The 18870-nt window shown below is 40.6% G+C and overlaps 1 protein-coding gene and 1 long non-coding RNA gene across 3 annotated transcripts; both read right to left on the reverse strand.

Moving 5' to 3' along the window:
* Window positions 1-21: 21 nt before the first annotated feature.
* On the reverse strand, window positions 22-13361 carry LOC133964794 (phospholemman-like). 2 transcript variants are annotated; one of them, XM_062399036.1, is made up of 8 exons: window positions 13126-13361; window positions 4547-4602; window positions 4158-4190; window positions 3800-3823; window positions 3545-3619; window positions 3256-3292; window positions 3052-3098; window positions 22-634 (listed from the first exon to the last, which is right to left on the reverse strand). In XM_062399036.1, the coding sequence occupies exons 2-8, from the start codon at window positions 4578-4580 to the stop codon at window positions 615-617; spliced, it is 270 nt and encodes an 89-aa protein (XP_062255020.1). In that variant the 5' UTR covers window positions 4581-4602; window positions 13126-13361; the 3' UTR covers window positions 22-614. The 2 variants fall into 2 exon arrangements, with proteins under 2 accessions (XP_062255020.1, XP_062255021.1); XM_062399037.1 differs by having other exon boundaries at window positions 3055-3098; window positions 13126-13355.
* Window positions 13362-14540: 1179 nt separating this feature from the next.
* Window positions 14541-18217, reverse strand: LOC133964446 (uncharacterized). Its single transcript, XR_009923778.1, has 7 exons — window positions 18156-18217; window positions 16528-16561; window positions 15928-15960; window positions 15650-15664; window positions 15468-15542; window positions 15254-15278; window positions 14541-15119 (listed from the first exon to the last, which is right to left on the reverse strand). It is a non-coding gene; the product is annotated as an uncharacterized LOC133964446 (long non-coding RNA).
* Window positions 18218-18870: the final 653 nt, after the last annotated feature.

Genomic DNA, 18870 nt, shown 5'->3' on the forward strand with positions numbered 1-18870 from the left:
AAGAAAGGTCCACCACTCACAGTCGGTTCAACAGGTCTTTTATAGAAACATGACAGATTCTTTATGTATCTCTGAACAGTGCAATCCACTACAACTCCTCCATAAAGCTAAACGTCAGACTCCACAGCTTATCTTGAACTATCGTGGCCACATTGATTGTGTATATATATGACATGAAAGAATGGACAGTGGGTTAGCATGGTCACGATTAGCGACTAATATCTACATCAATGTTTACCATACAGACATTACAGACGGCAAAAGTAGCACGAGACACGACCTACAGCATGTAGACACTTGTTTGCTTTTTTTTTGGTTGTAAATTGGGGCTGTTGTTCGAAGTCACTTGAAGATGAAAGTAACAATGACAATGTGTGCAAGTGTGGATTTGTGTGGAGGTGCAGGCTGCAGGACAGTAGCTTATCAGGCAGCAAGCATCACACCTCACAGCACCTATGCACAATACTACTTCCTGTTAATCTCTCTAGATAAAAAAACAAATGAAAAAAACATGAGAAGCCTCTCATTGGGTGACAAAAAAACTGCTGCTGCTCCTCCTTCTTGTTATCTCTTGGTTGCAGGTTTGGGAAGTCAGTGTGTGCTCTGATCGAACTCTAGCATTCGCAGGAACGACCTGGAAAAACAGACAGACAGACAGGAGAGTGAGTTTTAACTGTGTAGTTCATCAATTTTCTGCTTGAAAATCAATGAATCAATCAAATCAAAAATAATTTGCATAGCCCATATTCACAAATCACAATCAAATATCAGCAACAAAATTCCTACACCAAGGCGATATAGAGGTTGAGTTTGGATGTTCTCCCCATATCACCATGGTTTGCTCCTGCTCCTCCCACAGTCCAAATACATGCAGATTGGGATAAGGTTAATTAATACACTCTTAATAGACCAGAAGTGTTAAAGTGAGTGCACGCTTGTATCTCTCTGTATGTTGGCCCTGTGGTTTCGGTGACAACTGGTCCAGAGTGTACCCGGCCTCTTGCCCACTGTCACCTGGAATTGGCTCCAGCTCCCACTGTGCCCCTCAAAGGATAAGCATCCATGGTGGATGGATGGAGGAATTATATAATACACCAGGTTATAAAAAATAGAACTATATATATTACTGTAAATTGTTTAACATTACTTCCCTGTAATTTGAATTTAAATAACAAATCATGGTATATGTGATCCAAGCCGTAATTTTTGCTACTTTTTAAAGCTTTAGCTTTATTTTACATGTGTGAATATTTATAAGGGTGTGTGATATATCATGTATTCACTTATTGGGCTATATATATTCATGTATTTTCTATTATACAATATTTTCACGTTATATTTATATATATTCATGATAGCAAAAGAGTTCAGTGTTGCAATTTGGATTTTACCTATGTGGAAAATGAGACACCGTCAAGTCATTCTCTGATGTGGTGGAAAGGGGACGATGTGTGTGTGTGTGTGTTGTGTGAGTGTGTACTTGTACAGATCACCAAGATTTGAGGACCATTTTGAGCCTACAACCTATAGACTGAGGACATTTTGGGAAAGTCAGGACATTTTAACCGGTTCTCTCTTACCGACCCTCCTTTAAAGGTCTGTTTCAGGGTTAAGATTTGGTTTTAGGTTAGGCATTTACTTTTGATGGTTACGGTAAGGTTAAGGGGCTAGGGAATACATTATGTCAATGAGTGTTCTCACTAGGATAGTTGTACAAACATATGTGTATGTGTGTGTCCCTGTAGGCTCCTGCTGAGTTGCTTACACAATGCACAAACACACTGGGTTTTTCCACATGGGCCACCTGTGTATATTATCTGCAACAATGCTTAAATCAAACTTGTTTAGTTTTTCCAATTTGCAAATCGTTAGAACTTAGGAGCAAAAAAACATGGGTGTTTTGAGTGTAAAGGTCAAATCCTCAAGGGTGTTGTTTACGTCTGTTGTTTCTGACACAAACCAACCCCTTCTCGTCCCTCCCTCTTAAGCCTGCCAGACACCCAGAGTCCCGCCACCTGTTGAACAGCGAGGTCCATGGCATCTCAGTCCAGCACTATGGGAGTTTTCCATACAATGTCAGTGTGTGTGTGACATATGGCCAGTTAACAGAGAAACAGATGGACAGCGTTTAAATATAACTTCAGACCCGAGCAGGACGTAAACAGGGTGATGAAATCCTGAATGTTTCAAATGGAAAAATGCTACAGTTGTATGTGTACAAAGAAATGGGAGATTATGTGGAAGAATTTGTTCAGAACATCTTGTGTGTTGTATTAAATTTTCTGGACTGGTTTTAGCAGGTTAAAGATGATGGTCTATTCTGTTGACATTTGCAGTAAACTGACTCCAAATAGAACTGTCATCCTGAGGTTCCATGCCTGTGCCAACCAGTGCAGTTTCAGTCCCTCCGCGTGTTCCTGACATAATCCATTCACAATGACATGAGCTCACTGTGACTTTTAACCTTTCACCAATGATGACGCCTCTCAAATGCGACAGAAAATGAAAAGAAACCCTAAAAGGATACATATGTGAAAAGGCGGTGACGCATGCTTAGAAGACAGACAACAATGTCAAGAGAGTTTGTGGTGACAAGCACCAACCACGGTGTCTGTAAAAAAAAAAAAAGGGAAGTCGGCAGCAGAGTAAATACATCACTTCCTGTCTCTGTCGGCTGCACCCAGCTGCTCCACCTCTTTTCTGTGTTGTGCAAGTGTGAAAGGCAGACTGCGGGATAACTCTGTGGCCAATTCTCTGAATTTTTCCCATAGGTCATGTTTGAAAATGGCTTCTGTAAACGCTTTCTAGAGGTGTTCTTATGCTAACACATTAACGAGGGAAAACATGGTCTTGTGAGGTTATTGGGACCTTTGACCACCAAAATCTTCTCAAATCATCTTTGAGTCCAAGTGAACATTTTAACCAATTCGGAGAGAATTAATGTGGATGTAGCTATGGTCTTGGTTGGTGAGGGGTCGGCTGGGGATAAAGTCCTACATCCAAAACAGTTTCTTAGGTAAAAGATGGGTTTGCTGCTTGGTAAATATCTGCTACCTTGGTCAGTGAGCATCTGCTGAGCATTGCTTCCTGTCCTCCTCCTGCAAAAAGAAGAGAGTAGAGAGTAAGAAGAGAGTATTTCATCTAGTTCAATTTTGTTGATGAAAACTACACAATCTATACTAACCTGGTCATACATACTACTTTTATTTATTGATGCATTCACAATTTTCCACGTTTAACTGTATGAATGTTTACCTCTTGTCCTGGTTGAACTTGCATCTGCAGTGGCCACCTACAATAAGAGAAAGAAGAAGCACTGATTTTCTTGATATTATCTTGCATTTGAGTCTGTTCATGACTTGTGTGTCTGTGAATGTGTGTCTGAGCCCAACCGATGTAAACATCTGGTAAATAACCCAGCCGATGTGACCGCACCCGATCCAAACTTGAATGTCATTCCCAAACATGACTCCAACCTGAATAGCATTTCAAAAGTTTTGCCCAAACCCGGCCTGAATGTGTGTGTGTGTAATCTGCTTCTTACTGAACAGGATGGTGATGCCAATGAGACAGAGGACGGCAGCTAGAATCAGCCCTCCAACACGCAGTCTGTGGTAGTCTGCACAAACACATCATCACCATTAGACAAGGAACCAAAACAAGCCAAAACCAAATTACCTCACAATTGAAAAAACATCATGAAAATTACAATGTTACTGCTGATGGCAGATATCATCTCCCATGAACTTATAAATGATAAAAAATCAAAAAATACAAAGACAACAGAACAATGCATTACCAAAAGTAAATGGATCGTCTTCCGCTGTAGGGAGAGAAAAAGTAGAGCATTAGAGAAAATCTGGTGTGATGGTGATATGCAGAAACCTCCACACATCAAACATTGATAAAGTCAAAGGTACAAAGTGAGAGGAAGGTACACAATCGCCTAGTTTATTTCTATCAGTAATGATTAACACAGCGGACAATCAGGTCAATACATTTCAACTTAAAGCAAACACTACACTAGATTTTAATCAAACATGTGAAGAAAAGAATGTAACTGCAGAAAAGTTATTTTTGAGGGGAAAACATAGACTACACAGCTCAAATCATTTCAGTTAAGGTTATTCATGAAAGTGAAAAGTCAGTTTACATACGCTTCTCTTCTTCTGCCGACACCAGGGACACGACTGTAAAAAAAAGTCCAAAACAGAGACACAAACATTTTACCATGGAGAAATACATCCTGAGGAACTGTTTATCCCAGTTCATGAAGGTTGGACTGAAATGAAAATGATTCTCTTTTGTGGTTGAACTAGTTTACAAGATTGAAATGCAAACAATTCACTTTTCATTTAAATGACACTGCAGCAGCTCAACTCTCATCCAACTGCTGCATTTTCACATGGCTCACCTGTCAGCAACATGCTGATGCCAGCAGGTCCTCAGGCAGAATGTACTCATAATGAGGGAAGTTGAGCAAACAGAACCTTTGTACTTAGTGGCCAAAAATTACACTTTAAGACTTGTTAAGACTTTTACTCACGTGTCATCAACACCAAAGCACAGATCTTTGACATCTTGAGGCTTAAGGATGTTTAGCTGTGGAGAAAAATACAGTGATATCAACAACAATGTTGTTATTAATGAATTTTACATGGGGGCTTCTTTTTTACTCTAGCAACAACCCTAATAAGTAATAAGGGTATTAGAACCTGCATGTTTGACTGATGCATGCATGTGGCCTGCTATTTCATAAGGCCTGAGTTGTGCTATCATGGAGCAGATAAAATCTTCTTATAATAATAATCACATTTTATGTGTGCAGGATACACAGCTTATTACAGTACTCCAAACTGGCTCAGACTGGCCAACAACGTCAACAGAGGTGTGAGGCAACATTTAGTCTTTCTGTTTTTTCTGAGGGGCACTCTCAGGATTTAAATACACAGAGACAAACTCATCTCTCTTACAGTACATACGTCTATCCCCTGTGAAGCACACAGCACATCTGATTCAATTTATATTGACATTAAATGGCTTCTCCGGCTCGCTCGCACTCAGACTCACAGAGATACTTGATCCGATGTTGATGGGTACAAAGTGCTCTAATGGAGCCATAACACGAGAAGCTTCAGCTTTCTCTGTTTTACATGTGAAGTGTATTCCACTTCACATGTAAAAGCCTCAAAGCTTCAACATCTTTCTCATTTCAGAGTTATTCTTCAATCTTTACCACAGGGTTTTCAAACTCTCTATAACGTACATCCCTGTGTGCATGTGAGCCCATGAGTGTGGATGCCCAGATTCTTACTTTTATATTTAGCTTTCCTTTGCTGAGGGGAAAAAATCCATGAAAATATGATTGAAGTCCATTCACCATCTAGTGTATAGATTAGTGTATAGATGATGAGATGTTTGCGTCTTTTGGGAATCAATCGAGATATTTTTATTTTCTAATGCCTGATAGTGACTGAAAACTGACGAAAGCTCTCTTAACGAATAGATTCCCAATAACAATAAAAAACAATCACACTTATACCGTCCCTAATAAACAAGTACTTCCTGCAATAAGATCCCATGCTGTGTCTGAGCTGCTTCACACCACAACGTAGCGGCTATGTTGAGGCAGCAGCAGAGGAGACACACCTCACAGTATTGATTTTCCACTTACTGCACCTTCCACTGAGAGTAGGGTACTCAACAGGGGAACCACCCTTTGAATTCCAGCTGAATCTGAGTTAAGCACAGCGTTATGATCTCTAAGTTTGTGTTAACTGAAGGCGACAGAAGTGAAGATATTGCTGTAAGTAAAGTTATGAAAGAGCTGTAAGTAACGCTATAAAAACAAAAGACATTGTTAAAGATGTCACAGTTAAACTACTAGAGTTTGGTCTGATTTATCTTTAAGTTTCTGGAAGGAAAATAACGGTGACCTTTGAGGCTCAGTGATTAAAACTATACCAAGGATGTGAATAAACCAATGTGCCTTCCTCGTTGGCTGTTGGTATTTAGAGTTTGGCAGAAACTGAGTGCCGCTCCACAGCAACCCAAGGCAACGCAGAGGGAATGTAGAGGATGGGAAACAGGCCAACAGCCATAAGAGAACAGTTTACCTCAGAAAATAGTAAAGAACACATAGTGGGGAGCAAGTAGAGCGAGGATGAGCAGAGAGAGGGCAGAGGCCGTCATGGGAGAGAGAAAGATGGGGAGAAAGACAGGAAGATAAAGAAGGAAAAGTAAAGCTAATATTGTTGAAAGATTGGGTAGAAGTTGAGAAAAGCAGAGGACTGGGTATAGATTATACAGAGGTGGCGCCTAGCTCCTACTTGTTCCTATTTGAGGATCATTTTCTTAAGCAAATGTTAGTGCAAGGTGGAGCTAGGGTGTGAGTGCTGGAAGTGTGTGATAACATTTATTGAGTTCGAGGAGTATAAGGGGTAAAGGCACAGCACCCAGATGGATAAAGTACAGTGCTTGGAGTGGCCATAAAGCAGTTGCAGCAATTAACATAATTAGTGCGGGACAGTTTAATTGGTTGAATATTCGCCGATATGAGCCTTTCTCAGACATATCGGTATCACCATGTTTTGTGTATTTTGTTTAGAGCACATCAACACCAGTCACATCTTTTATCACCAAAAAGAATCTTGATCGTCCCCTGTGTCCTCTAGGTGTATCGCACCACCCACTCACTCACAGAGAATCCAGCAAGGGATCCCCTGCTGTGTTCTCACATCAGATTCAGCAGACTTTCTGTTGACTTTATACTAGGGGGCCAGGTGGAGAAATCCCACAGAAACTGTGAAGGCTCTCACTCGGACATTTGAACTCACTCATACACCGTCTCCAGAGAAAACGTGGAAGATCTCCAGAGTTCAGTGCATATCTGAAAGTATTGGGATCACTAGGTATTCAAGGCCTGCAACTAAAGAAATGTTTTCTTATTGTTGATTCATAGTCTGTGAAATGTGAGATGCATGTGACAAAGGCTGATCCCAATTTCCCAGAGCCTTAGGGAAAATATTGACATTACTGAATTAACTTATTAACAATCAAAAAACTAAAATATAACTAGGGCTGCGAGCAGCACTCTGCGGTCCCGAGAACTTGCGATCTCGGGTCCTGATGCGGCAGCGGGGGAAGGGGAAAGGGGACCGGGCGAAACGGCTCTGCCCTTATACCGTCCTTAATGAACAAGTGCTTCCTGCAATTAGATCCCATGCTCTGTCTGAGTTGCTTCACACCACAGTGTAGCGGCGATGTTGAGGCAGCAGCAGAGGAGACACACCTCACAGTCTTGATTTTCCACTTACTGCCCCTTTCCATTCAGAGTAGGGTACTCAACAGGGGACAACAACCCCCCCTTGTAATTTACAGCTGAAGCTTGAGTTAATCACAGCGTTATGATCATTCAGTTTGGGTTAATTTCTGGTGGAAGGTTAAAGGAAGGTTAAACACGTCACTTCCTGCATCCCTCACAGGGGCGCTGGACCACGGCCACTTATCACGCATTACAGCCCACGCCATTAAGTGTAGACCATACGATGCAAATTTAATGTAAATCGAATTTAAGATGTAAAGAGGCTTACCTCCCTTTTGTAGAAGGTGGTGCTATCACTATCACTAAATAGAGACTAATAGATCTGTTCAGGTCAAAATCCCTTTTAACAGGGGGAAAACAACCTAGAAACTTCAGAAAGGGCCATTTCTGAGTGATCCTCTCCCAGGATCAGAGGTGCAATTGTGAATGAAGAAAATCAGAACGATAAGGGTATTTACAGCATTGATGAGAATAAACCTTTGAAGTATAACTTTATATAATGCCTTGCTGAAATGGTAAATCACAAACAAGTCTTATTCTTTCAGCTGCACCTCAGTGTTTACATGGTCACAACTCTGACCATGGTCTTAAGACTTGTCTGAGCTCATTTGAGCTGTATACTGTAAAGCAGCCAGGGGCTGTTCATCCAAGGATAAAACATGTCACATCCTGTCGACGGCAGGTGGCGCTGTGTTGATGGGTCAATATTGACTTATGGATCTGATCAGGCCAAGAATGTGAGTTAAAATAGATCCCTCTTTTTCGGCGAATCATCAAACTTAGACGCCATGCCACTGTCACACCCTGTGACGTATACTAAAACATTTAATACATTTGTGAATTTTCTGCCAACTTTGGTGAGTTTTTGAGCATGTCTAAGACCTGAAAAATGCAATTAATTTACCTGAAAAATAATAACAATCACATCAGTTTCAATAGGGCCTACGCAATGCCGTTGCTCGGGCCCTAATTAGCGTAATAATATATAAAAAACAACACCAGAGAATCTAGAATCAGCAATTTCTGGGTATTTCTTTACTTATAAACATATAGATCGAACAGTTTCATGCAATACAAAACTTTTACAAAACAAACAATCAGTCCAATACAAACTGGTATTGAAAAGCGCTTAATAAACTGAGTTTTTTCCCCCTGAGCATCAGTACCCTGGTGAGCCACTGATCCTGAGATAAAGACTGTTCTGTTCTGCCTCTGTCATGCCTCTTTGCCTGTCTCCAACTGTCCCTGTTTTGGTTTTTGTCTTCAGTTTTCACTGCATCTCTCTTCTTTGTGTCTTTAGGGTTGTTTTCCCACTTTTTTGTCTCTTGATCTCTACACACCCTCTGCTTTTTTCACTCCTTTCCTCCTATGTGATTTAAGAATCGCCCGTTTGTTTTAATTCGATGGTTCACACTGCTCTTCTGCTTTTGTCAAGCTACTGCTCATCAATTTTCTCCAGCCTCTTTAATCCTCTCCTCTACCACTTCCCTTTTTCGACACACTTGTGCACGTCCTTGCTCCCTCACCCACCCCTCTGCTGTCCCTCTTTGCCACTCCCCTCCCTTTCTAATCTCCCTGGAGCACAGGCTTCCTGGGCTTGATGCCCGTCTCACGCTCATACACTATCATCCTCTCTTTTCCATCCCCTTTTACTCTCTCCTGTTATTTACCCATGAGTAACACAATAAGTAGCAGGGTCTTTAAGACAGTTAACATTCTTAAATGGGGGCGCCTCGGTCTAACATGGTAATAGAAAAACTTCAACCGGCAACATAAACTACTGCCTCCATAAAGCTTGAATCAACATCTGGCTTAAAAATAATGTTTCTCACACCTCTGCTAAGGTCCAAATATGTCAGAATCTTTTTCAATCAAACTCACAGTAAATGTTGAAAAATGCCCTAACCCGCCATAAAAAAATAAACAATTAAAACAATTAAGGGATTGTGTAATACTTTTGTTGTTGATTTTCTAAATCATATATTTTTAATGCTGTGACCTCCAAAGCATAAATAGAGAAATCTAAATCCCTCCAAAAGAAGATCAACACTAGAAGACAAAAACTATAAGACCAAAACTATCTCTATGACAATTGAAAGACTGAATGATTCCTTCTCTGGGTACAATGGATGTGCTCTGTACATTTCCTGGGTGCTGGCCATAACATTTTCATATTACCAATGAATAAATGACTACACCCTGTTCTTAGAGCTAAACCTGATACTTTATGGTTTAAAATGGTGTTTTAAAACTTAAACACTCCAACCAAACAAGTGTATAAGCTCTTTACCAGAGATGAAAAGTGTGAACACATTACCTTTCCCATACACTAGGCATGTGTGTGCCAGTGTAAACAGGAAGCAGACTGTCTACTCTGCAGCTGGTTGCTTGGTAGCAGTAACTACCACAAATGAGAAACAGCATGGTGAAAGCTAAGGGCAGGGTTGTCAATGTTTGGGTTTCACCACTGCTCGTGGAATTGTGTCTTATATGACACGTTCAGTAAGTGAATGCAGGGTACTGTGTCCTTGTTACATACCATCTCCATTTCTGCTAGTCAATCCTCAGCTACAGCTACTGAGATTCCAAACTAAAACGTGGCCAGCAGCTTTTCCCAACTTCTCAGTTTTAAGTGAGGAGCAAAGTGTTTTACAAAGTCAACGGTCCTAATCCATAATTTCTTGAAAGAGTGATGGTGGCCAGCATTATATGAATCTGTGAAGTTATGTTTGTACGGTATGTCTGTATGATAAATCTACTAATCAAAAAATGTACACAGTCGCTTGAGTTTATGTTTTTACATGAATATAACCCAAAATTAAGAGACTGAATTTCTGCTCCCTTTATTTTGAGTGCATGTGACTGCATGTTTAAGATTTGGTTGGCACAGTGTGACTGAGTCCCTGGTTTTGTTCATTCACCACACCCAGCCCTTTGAGTGCTGGACCCCAGTGTGTGTGTGTGTGCGTTCCTGTAATGCACTACAAAAACAGCTGCTTGTTCTCAGTGGCATTATTTATTCCTAAATTAGCAGCACTGGATTCCACATACTTTACGACAAACACATGTGTGCACGCACACTATGCTACCTTGTATCTCGGCTGAGACACACTTGACGTTCTTTGTAAATTTGTTATTTCTATGACTCCAGTACAAAATGTGTCTCAGCAGTTGAAAGGCCAGAAATGTGACTGATGAAGCACATGACCTCAAATTCCTGAACTATTATAAAGAGAAAATGTATTTTCCGTTGCTGAGCAACTGTGGAGTTGGGTGTTAACTGCCAAAGACCAAAGATGAAATTCAACAGATGCAGCTTAAGAGCATTACTGTGTAAAACCACAAATAAACGGGAGAGATAGGAAAGAGGGAATAGACAGCGGATGGGAATCAGTGGAGGCAGTGCACTGATAAAGAAAAGGGGGGAAATGGATGGAGAAATAGAAAGGGAAGAACAAACAAGTTATCGAGTGAGTACGAGTGGGAGTGAACATGGTGGGAGAATTGAAGGCAGAGCAAATGAGAGAGGACGGCAGAGAGACGAGGGAGAGTGCGGTTAGGAATGAGGAGTGGAGCAAACAAGAGCAATGAGTCACACATGGTAACCAGGCTAGCAGAGCTGCTAGCAACAAGCTCCATGCTTCCTCCCTCTGCAGGCATGATCAGTGGGTGAAATGATGGCACATAATTCCATCATTCATCTCATCTTTACTTCCAGACAACAATTAACCCTGCACTAATGGACTGTGACCGCCTTGAAAAAAAAACAAATTCACATTTTGATAAAACTCCGCCTGTAAGATGTTACTTTTTTTGTATCGAACTATTGTAATATTGCTCAAAAAAACTTTTCAAATCAGAAAAGATAATCTGCGTCTCTGCTGCGATGGAGAACTGAAGGTCACAGTCACATCCCTCGCGATAAATCAATGTCTCCTTGTCGAGGTTTCTAAATTTGTGTTTGTGAGGCACCAAAGCGATGCGAGGAAAGGTGAGGAGTCGCACCTCTTTCTTTCCTTTTCTTTTTTAGGATCTGTGGTCATGTGAGGCGATGACAGAGAGCTAAATCTGTCTCATCTGAGAAAGGAGATATAACACTATAACACTGTTCAACCTGTCTCCACCTCTGTCTGTCCCCCTGTGATCTTACTCATCTCTCTGTTCTGTCTCTTTTCACATGCAGTTGTATTTTACAAGAGAGGAACAGAATTGACAGCATTTATCCCTGCCTTCCGACTGTCTCTTCCCTTACAATAACATATAAATATTTATATTGGATAACTTGAAAACCAAATAAATGTTTCAATCATCTAACACGTCAATTTTTCACAGACATAACTCTTTAAATGTGAAGAAAATAGTTTTCCACCTTTGCAAATACAAAGTTTCAACGACCATTATAAAACTGAAAACATACCATCAAAACCCTAGATGATCCAATAGCTCTAGTAGTATTGAAAATGTATATTTAGTAAATGTAAGCAGCTTGGCAAAGTCCTAGGCTGGAAAATCCCACAAAGCAAAAATCCGATGTGTAGCAAATGCAAGACTTCACTTTCAAGTCGTGTAGCAAATGCAAGACTTCACTTTCAAGTCATGTGCAAACAACAACACTAGAAATCTCATAAAGCAATTGAAAAACAAGAACCAGCTAACTTTTGAAACGACGCAAAGCATGAAACATACTTTTTTGTGTAATGATAGTTTTATTCTATGTATTTCTTCATCATCTATGACCAAACAAGATCTAAAAAAGTTTGTAATCAACAACATATTTATGTTTTTCGAAAGGTTTGTCATACAGGGTTTGAAGCATGCGGCTGTTAACATATATCATATACATTATTATTTTAAATGCATTGGTATCAAAGCAGCACTCAGTATGTGCCGATAGGTATGGGAATTGATACAGGTTAAGGGAAAAATGGTATCTGAATCAATATAGTACTGTCCTCTTGACTTTACAGTTCTATAACACACAGCTCCTGTATCTGTCCTTGTCCCAATATGTCCTTGTTCCACATAGTAGCAAACTGATATGACCACTGCCCTTATCAGCTGGCTCTTTCACATCAAGCACACACACACACAGTATGACAATGTTCAGACATTCCCTAACAGTTCCTCATTTGTATTCAATAGTCAAATTGGGCCCATGATTGATTGACGTCCACTCTGCTGATATTTCTATACATTACAATGTGAAAAGGGCCGATTCTAAGGTTGAACGTCTGCGAAGTTTTTATTTCTCTCCTCTGGTGAGACTAAAAACGGACCAAAGACACAGACAGACACAGTAAAACGTGTAAATGTCAGTAACTGCACTTGAAGCAGATGTTTCTCTAAATCTCTTTCCAGTACAAACAGTGCGTCACCAAAGCGCGTGCAGCAGGACTCTATTCTCAGAGCGCGTGCCGGGCCATTGTGCTGGCGCAGGTCGGTTCGAGCAGACAAGTCGTGTACAACCTTAAATTGTAACATGTGCTGTTCTGTAAGCATTTTCACAACCTTCAAAACTTTTCTCACTTTTCCCATTTTTTTTAAACCGAGCCCCCGTTTCGTTCTAAAGTCACTTCCTGACCCTGTTGGTTTGAAATACACGGATTTATCAACAGCTGTCTGTTCAGAGAGCAATCGCTGGCGGCAGATAACTAGCTAACGCTGCTAAATTGTGCGTCAGTTGGCTAAAGGGAAGAAAAAAAAAATGCGCATCAGTATATTAAAAAAGTTATTAAATGTGTTCGACTGAAGCCGGAGGAGCGAAGCGGTGATTACGAGCCGGTCCTACGGTCAACACTCACCTTTTACTTGTTGTTTTAGCTGCGACTCAAACGAGGTAAATTCTCCAGTGAGACGGATACGAGGGACGGAGCGGAGAGCTTCACTGTGCGCCAACACCCTGTCTGTCTGCACTGACACACTCAACAGGTTGGTCTGTTCTCCGTGTCAAAGCAAAAGAGGGGGACGGAGCTTACTACGCTGTAGTGAGGCGGGTGGATCCTGATCCGGGGTCGGTGTGTTGGTTCTGTGAGCCCGGCAGCTGGAGGGGTGAGGGGCGTGGAGGCGGATCCAGAGTCAGCCCTGAGCAGGAGGAGGAGGGAACCATTAATGGTTGCTGGTCGAGAACGAAGATGAGGAAATTTGTCGAGCTCCACTCTGACGGTTGATGAGCAGTTAACAGAGGCAAAGCCTATGGATGCTGAGGGATCATTTAATTATTGGCTTATAATACTGTAATATACAGTGATAGGGAACTTTAGGAGATCAGTGCTGCTCCATGGAAAGCAAAAGTCCCTAAAAGAAAGAGATTTAAACCATTTAATCTGCTGCACACAGAGCTCAGTGGCAGATCTAGCTATTGTCTATCCCAGGGGGCCACGGTGTACACAGAGAAGCCAATTATATAGCCAACATCCACGCACAATGCCCGGTGCAGAAAGGTGCACATTGAAGTCGTTCCTTGTTCATTGTTAGCTCCATGACTTTGAGCGAAACCACAAAACATTGAATACCTTTTGAAAATTGTTCCTCCCAAGCACAGTAGCTGAGTAGCATCCTCCTCCTGAGGCTGCATTCGACGACTGGGTCACAGTGGATCAGCTAAGCTGTCCCCATTTCAAAGGCTCATTCAAATGTGGCTAACAAACGTTTCCTTCCAACCCCTGAGACAAAAAGTCTCCAACAGGTCGACCCTCCTTGTACCAACCTATCCCAGGATTCATTCGGCACCAGTGACAAACCGTTAAAGAGGTAATGGCACTGTTAAGCGAAGAGAAAGTGAGAAGAAAAGCAAGTAAAGGGCTTCAACTCAACCAAACAGCTAACAGTACATGTTAAAAAAACAAATGGCATTAAACTCTCTTGTCGTATCGAACATCAGCTCTGTTGCTAGGTAGCAGCAACAAGAGGGGGACGAGATGGAGATACCCGTCACAGAAATCGTCTGTGGACCAGGCCATCTCATTTCAATTCAGTATTCGCGGCCCGCAATGGAGGTGGTCTTCATGAGCCAGTAAACTGTGGTCTCTGAAGGATGCATCCCTAAAATGTCATATTTTTAGTAACTATTGTTAGTAAGTGAGTAGTTTATTAAAAAAGGGCAGGGAGCTATTTGGGGATTTAAGTGGGGACCAGTGCCCACCCTGGCCCCGCCCCTGGATCTAGCCCTGACATAGCTGTAAAAAAGAACACTGAAATACCAAAGTTATGATTTAGTGTACAGTGACATTTATTTTCATTTCATTTAATTAAGTTGTTGTTTACTATTTCTTTCAGTGAGGAAATGTTTGACCACTTGATCATACAGCAAACAGGAAGTGAACAAAGACCAAAACATAAGACTCTGTTTTTATTTCCAACACTTTTAGAAGCTATGTGTCGCATTATGACAATGTGACCCAACTAAGCAGCACACATGAGACATGCAGGATTGTTTCTATAGGAATAAAGATGATTTACACATCAGTACAGATATATATGAAACAATAATGAGGGGGAGAGGGGGGGGGGGTCTTCTCTAATGACATCATCACATCCTTCTATATAGCTGCGTTTCCACCCTTGTCAAAATACGCTGAACCTCAGTTAGTATTTTTTTCATTCAAATAAAAGTTTTTTTCCTTTAACAGGTCTGTACAAGAATTATCTGAGCCGGAGTGTTTGCACCAAACCATCCCCCTCATTACACACCCACAAACACACAACAGATCTCTCCACCCTGTCGACTTCTTCCCCCAGGGGAAAACCAGTTTATCAGGTTTGATATCAGATTTCACTGTTGTCGTCCTCCACTTTTCTACAAAGTAAGACAGAAGAGAGGGGCAGGATTTGCATGGCAGTTTGCAAGACTATGACGTTTGTTAGACTATGACACGAAAAATGAGCCGACATAGATTTAGCATTGAGTTTAAAGAGGAAATAATGACTTACTTCCCCTTTCTGGAGCATTTGTTATCTGTGAGGAGAAACCAAGATGTGTTACTGCGGTTACACTTCCACACACATCTTTATTACTTCTCTGACTATACTTAATGGCTGTAAGATTTGATATTTAATAAGAAATTATTCTCACAAACGATGTTGTGGTCCACATTATTCAGTATTAATGTATTTTTTTCACAGATTACAGTGCTTTAGCACTTACAGAGTAAAACGGCAAGTCCTCCAAACACCAACAAGAAGGCCACGATTAAGCCTCCAATTCGTAGCGATTTATAGTCTGTTGGAAAAAAAATGTTACAAATTAAAAGGGTCCTGGTGAATTTAATAAATGGTGACAATAGATGGGTTGTACATCATAAGGGAGATAAAGGTTGTGATACTTACTGTAATCAAATGCACCTGCAAACACAAGAGGACAAGAAGAAATAAGAGAAAGAGACTAAATTGCTAGAATTTATTGTATAAAAAAGAGCTAGTGTCGATGTAAGTTGTGGCCCGAGCAACACAGTGGTCCATGTTACTGGGTTACATTTACTCTTTTTTTTACGGCATCTGACCTTCACCGGGGGTAGCAGTTTTTTTTGTGGCGACAAAAGAAGTTCAAACGTCTTCACAAACCAGTTTCACAACAAGATAAGGGCAGAGCAGAGTTTTGGTCTTACTTGCTTCAGTTTCCATGAAAAGGGTGAAAAGCACTGCAAGAGAGCCAGACAAATGAAATGTTAATTTTGTTGATGGGGAGGGAGTTGTTTGTGTACAGTCAGGGCCTTGGAGGAGTCGCCTCACAGTCAGCATTTTGAGATGACATTGTAGAAGCTCGTCTTTTTTCGGACGGGATTAATAAAATGCCCAAAAACTTTGTTGGTCATTGAAAGTATTTGACACAAGGGACGTTTTGTATGTTTCAAAGAGATCAGTAGGAGTGTGGGAATTGCTTTGAAGGCCTTTAAAGTCCATTTTGTACAGTTATTTATGCATAAGCCTGTTTCAAAAATTCACAGTCACATTCTTCAAGTTCCAAACAATTTCCAGTTGCTGCATTTTGAAGATTACGACTTTTAGTGTTTTGTCTAAATTGTATTATCTTCCTGCAGTGTCTTTGATGCACCAACAGTGAGCATTATGTCACAGAGATAATACAATAATCCACGACCATGAGACCATAAAACATATCAAAGGCCTTTTTTTTCCTTAGCTCCTGTCTACTCTTTTTAATGCACGACACTGATGTGGAAAGAATCTGCTGTAAATATATGATTTACCTGCCATTACAGCCACGATATTGAGTTGAGCCATCTTCAACACAACGAGGAGTCAGACAAAGAGAAAGAAGGGGAGACAGACAGAGAAGGAGAGAGAACATGATTATGAGATAGAACAACAGGAACAATGGAAAAGCAAGGCATGATCTCCCAAGCAACACAGCTCAAGCCTCTCCCTCTCCCTGGGAAGGGCGTCTTTGTGGTGTGAGGGGTCAGTATTTCGTCGGCAGGGAGGCATGGTGGGTGTTTGGAGAGTAAACATTGGATCATTTTTTGTCTCTGAGGGGAAACGCAGCAGGTCTGCAGACAACAGTCGTTCAACCTCCACTCAAACCACAGAAAGATCTCACTGTATCGAGCCAAACACTGTCATGTGCTTCAAAGTATCTCAAGAGTTATTCTTTGATTTTGTTCTGACTAATTTCAACTTTTCAAGAGAAATTTCTTTTTTAGACTCACTTCATATTGTATATTTGATAATATATGGTCCCAGTGAAGTTACTGACAGTTTTACAGTTTCCTAATATGCATTAGGAAATTGATAATATATAGTTATAGGATATTGCTGCTGAATATCTTCCATTGCTGGTAATATTATTTTAATAAGGGTTGTTTGGACCCATTGGCCTAATTACACCGCTATAAAGTAACTATGATTTAAAACATAAAGAATAAACTGTGATTACAAGGGATTATGTTAGGTACTCTCACCTCTGACTGACCTTGGACAACCTTGAATCTCAATGGAGGTTGGATTCATAACTTTTTGAAAACAATTTTTTCCTGAAATGTGTTGTTCAATTGACAGTTAGCTCTGTTTTTAACACTCAGACCTGTTATTGAAAACATGCATGCAAAAAAGTGAAACAAAGCAATAGGCTTTGCGAAAAGAGCAAACACTGTATTTAAGTCCTGCAGCAATTTACACTGTACACTGGATTTTTCTTCTGAAGCCAAAGATGATACAAAGAGGTGATATCATGTCTTCTGTGTTACATCCATCATGACCTTTGTCACAAAGTTCTAGCTCCCAGTTAGCATGACATTAGTCAAGGTCAGGCCTTTTTCTTTCATATCCCACATCTTAAAATATCTCTCGCTCCCCAGATGATGTGACAAACAGGATTGAACAGAATAGATTTTCTACTTTGTCTAAAAGTGGTTTTAAAGAGAAATTTATTTTTGGCCAGTTTACTGGATATTATTGAACACAGTTAAAACGAGTACATCTCAGAGCGCATTCAATGTTCGCTGAATGCTCAACTCAAAACAGTAGGACAAAATGCCAATATGTCAAAATGCAAGACCAAACATAAATCAGTGCCAGCTTAATGAAACTGGTGCATTTAAAAAGATTACCATGAAATACCAATAGAGGCCCATCATCGCCTAAACACACATAGGAAAACATCAACTAATTAAATGTTATGTGTGAAACTTCAATTTTAATTCAGCATCACAGGCATATTATGAATATCGTATATTTTAAAGAAATAAATACAAATTAATTAATTCTTCAAATTACCCAAACCCCTCATATGTCCTTCTGTCTAAGACACTGTCCTCTCCCAATATGATAAGCTTTACATTTCGGCCTTGCTCTTCACCATACATGTACCTGTGCTTACCTGATCTGATGGATGCAGGAGTTGAGGAGTGTGAATGTTCCAGTGGCACTGGCTCGTTAAAAGTATGTCTTTTCTATTTCACCTGAAAAAGTAGCGCCTGCTCCTCCTCTTTGTGTGGGGTATAAACATTTGTGTGTGTGTGAGTTTGTGCATATATCCAGTGTGAATGTGATATGGTTACAGGGGACATGTGTTGGTGTGTGTACAGGAAACTAGTGGGAATGTTGTTCCATAAACATCAGCGTGTGGGCATGTGGATAGGTAAGTCAAGACACGACTTGGCTCTGGCCATTTAATGTGCACCTTTAATCTTACACACGACCCTGATGCAACTTTTTATATAAATATTTTAATGTCAGATCTGCTTGTGGTACCAGTCATAACCATTAAAGCTTTAAAGTTCAAATAACATCCTCTTGAGGATTTTCTATATGGTTCACTCAGAGAGGCTACAGGTGATATTGAGACAAAGAAAACTAAGACAAGATCTAATTAAATGACTCAAATTCTTTGACTTGAGCGTTATTGTGGCCAAATATTAAATGAGTCAGAATAAGATATTTACTTCCTTTTCAGACAAATTCTCATATGTGAGATGATACAAAGAGGGTGTACTATCCTGCTCCCCTGTTTTCCTTCTCCCTTGCAGGGCCTCTGTTGACTTTATTTGTCTACTGTCAGGTATCCCAAGTATTCCCCTGATGCTCCTCTCTGT

Source organism: Platichthys flesus, chromosome 11 (assembly GCF_949316205.1).
Source record: "Platichthys flesus chromosome 11, fPlaFle2.1, whole genome shotgun sequence".
In the NCBI taxonomy this organism is placed as follows: Eukaryota; Metazoa; Chordata; class Actinopteri; order Pleuronectiformes; family Pleuronectidae; genus Platichthys; species Platichthys flesus.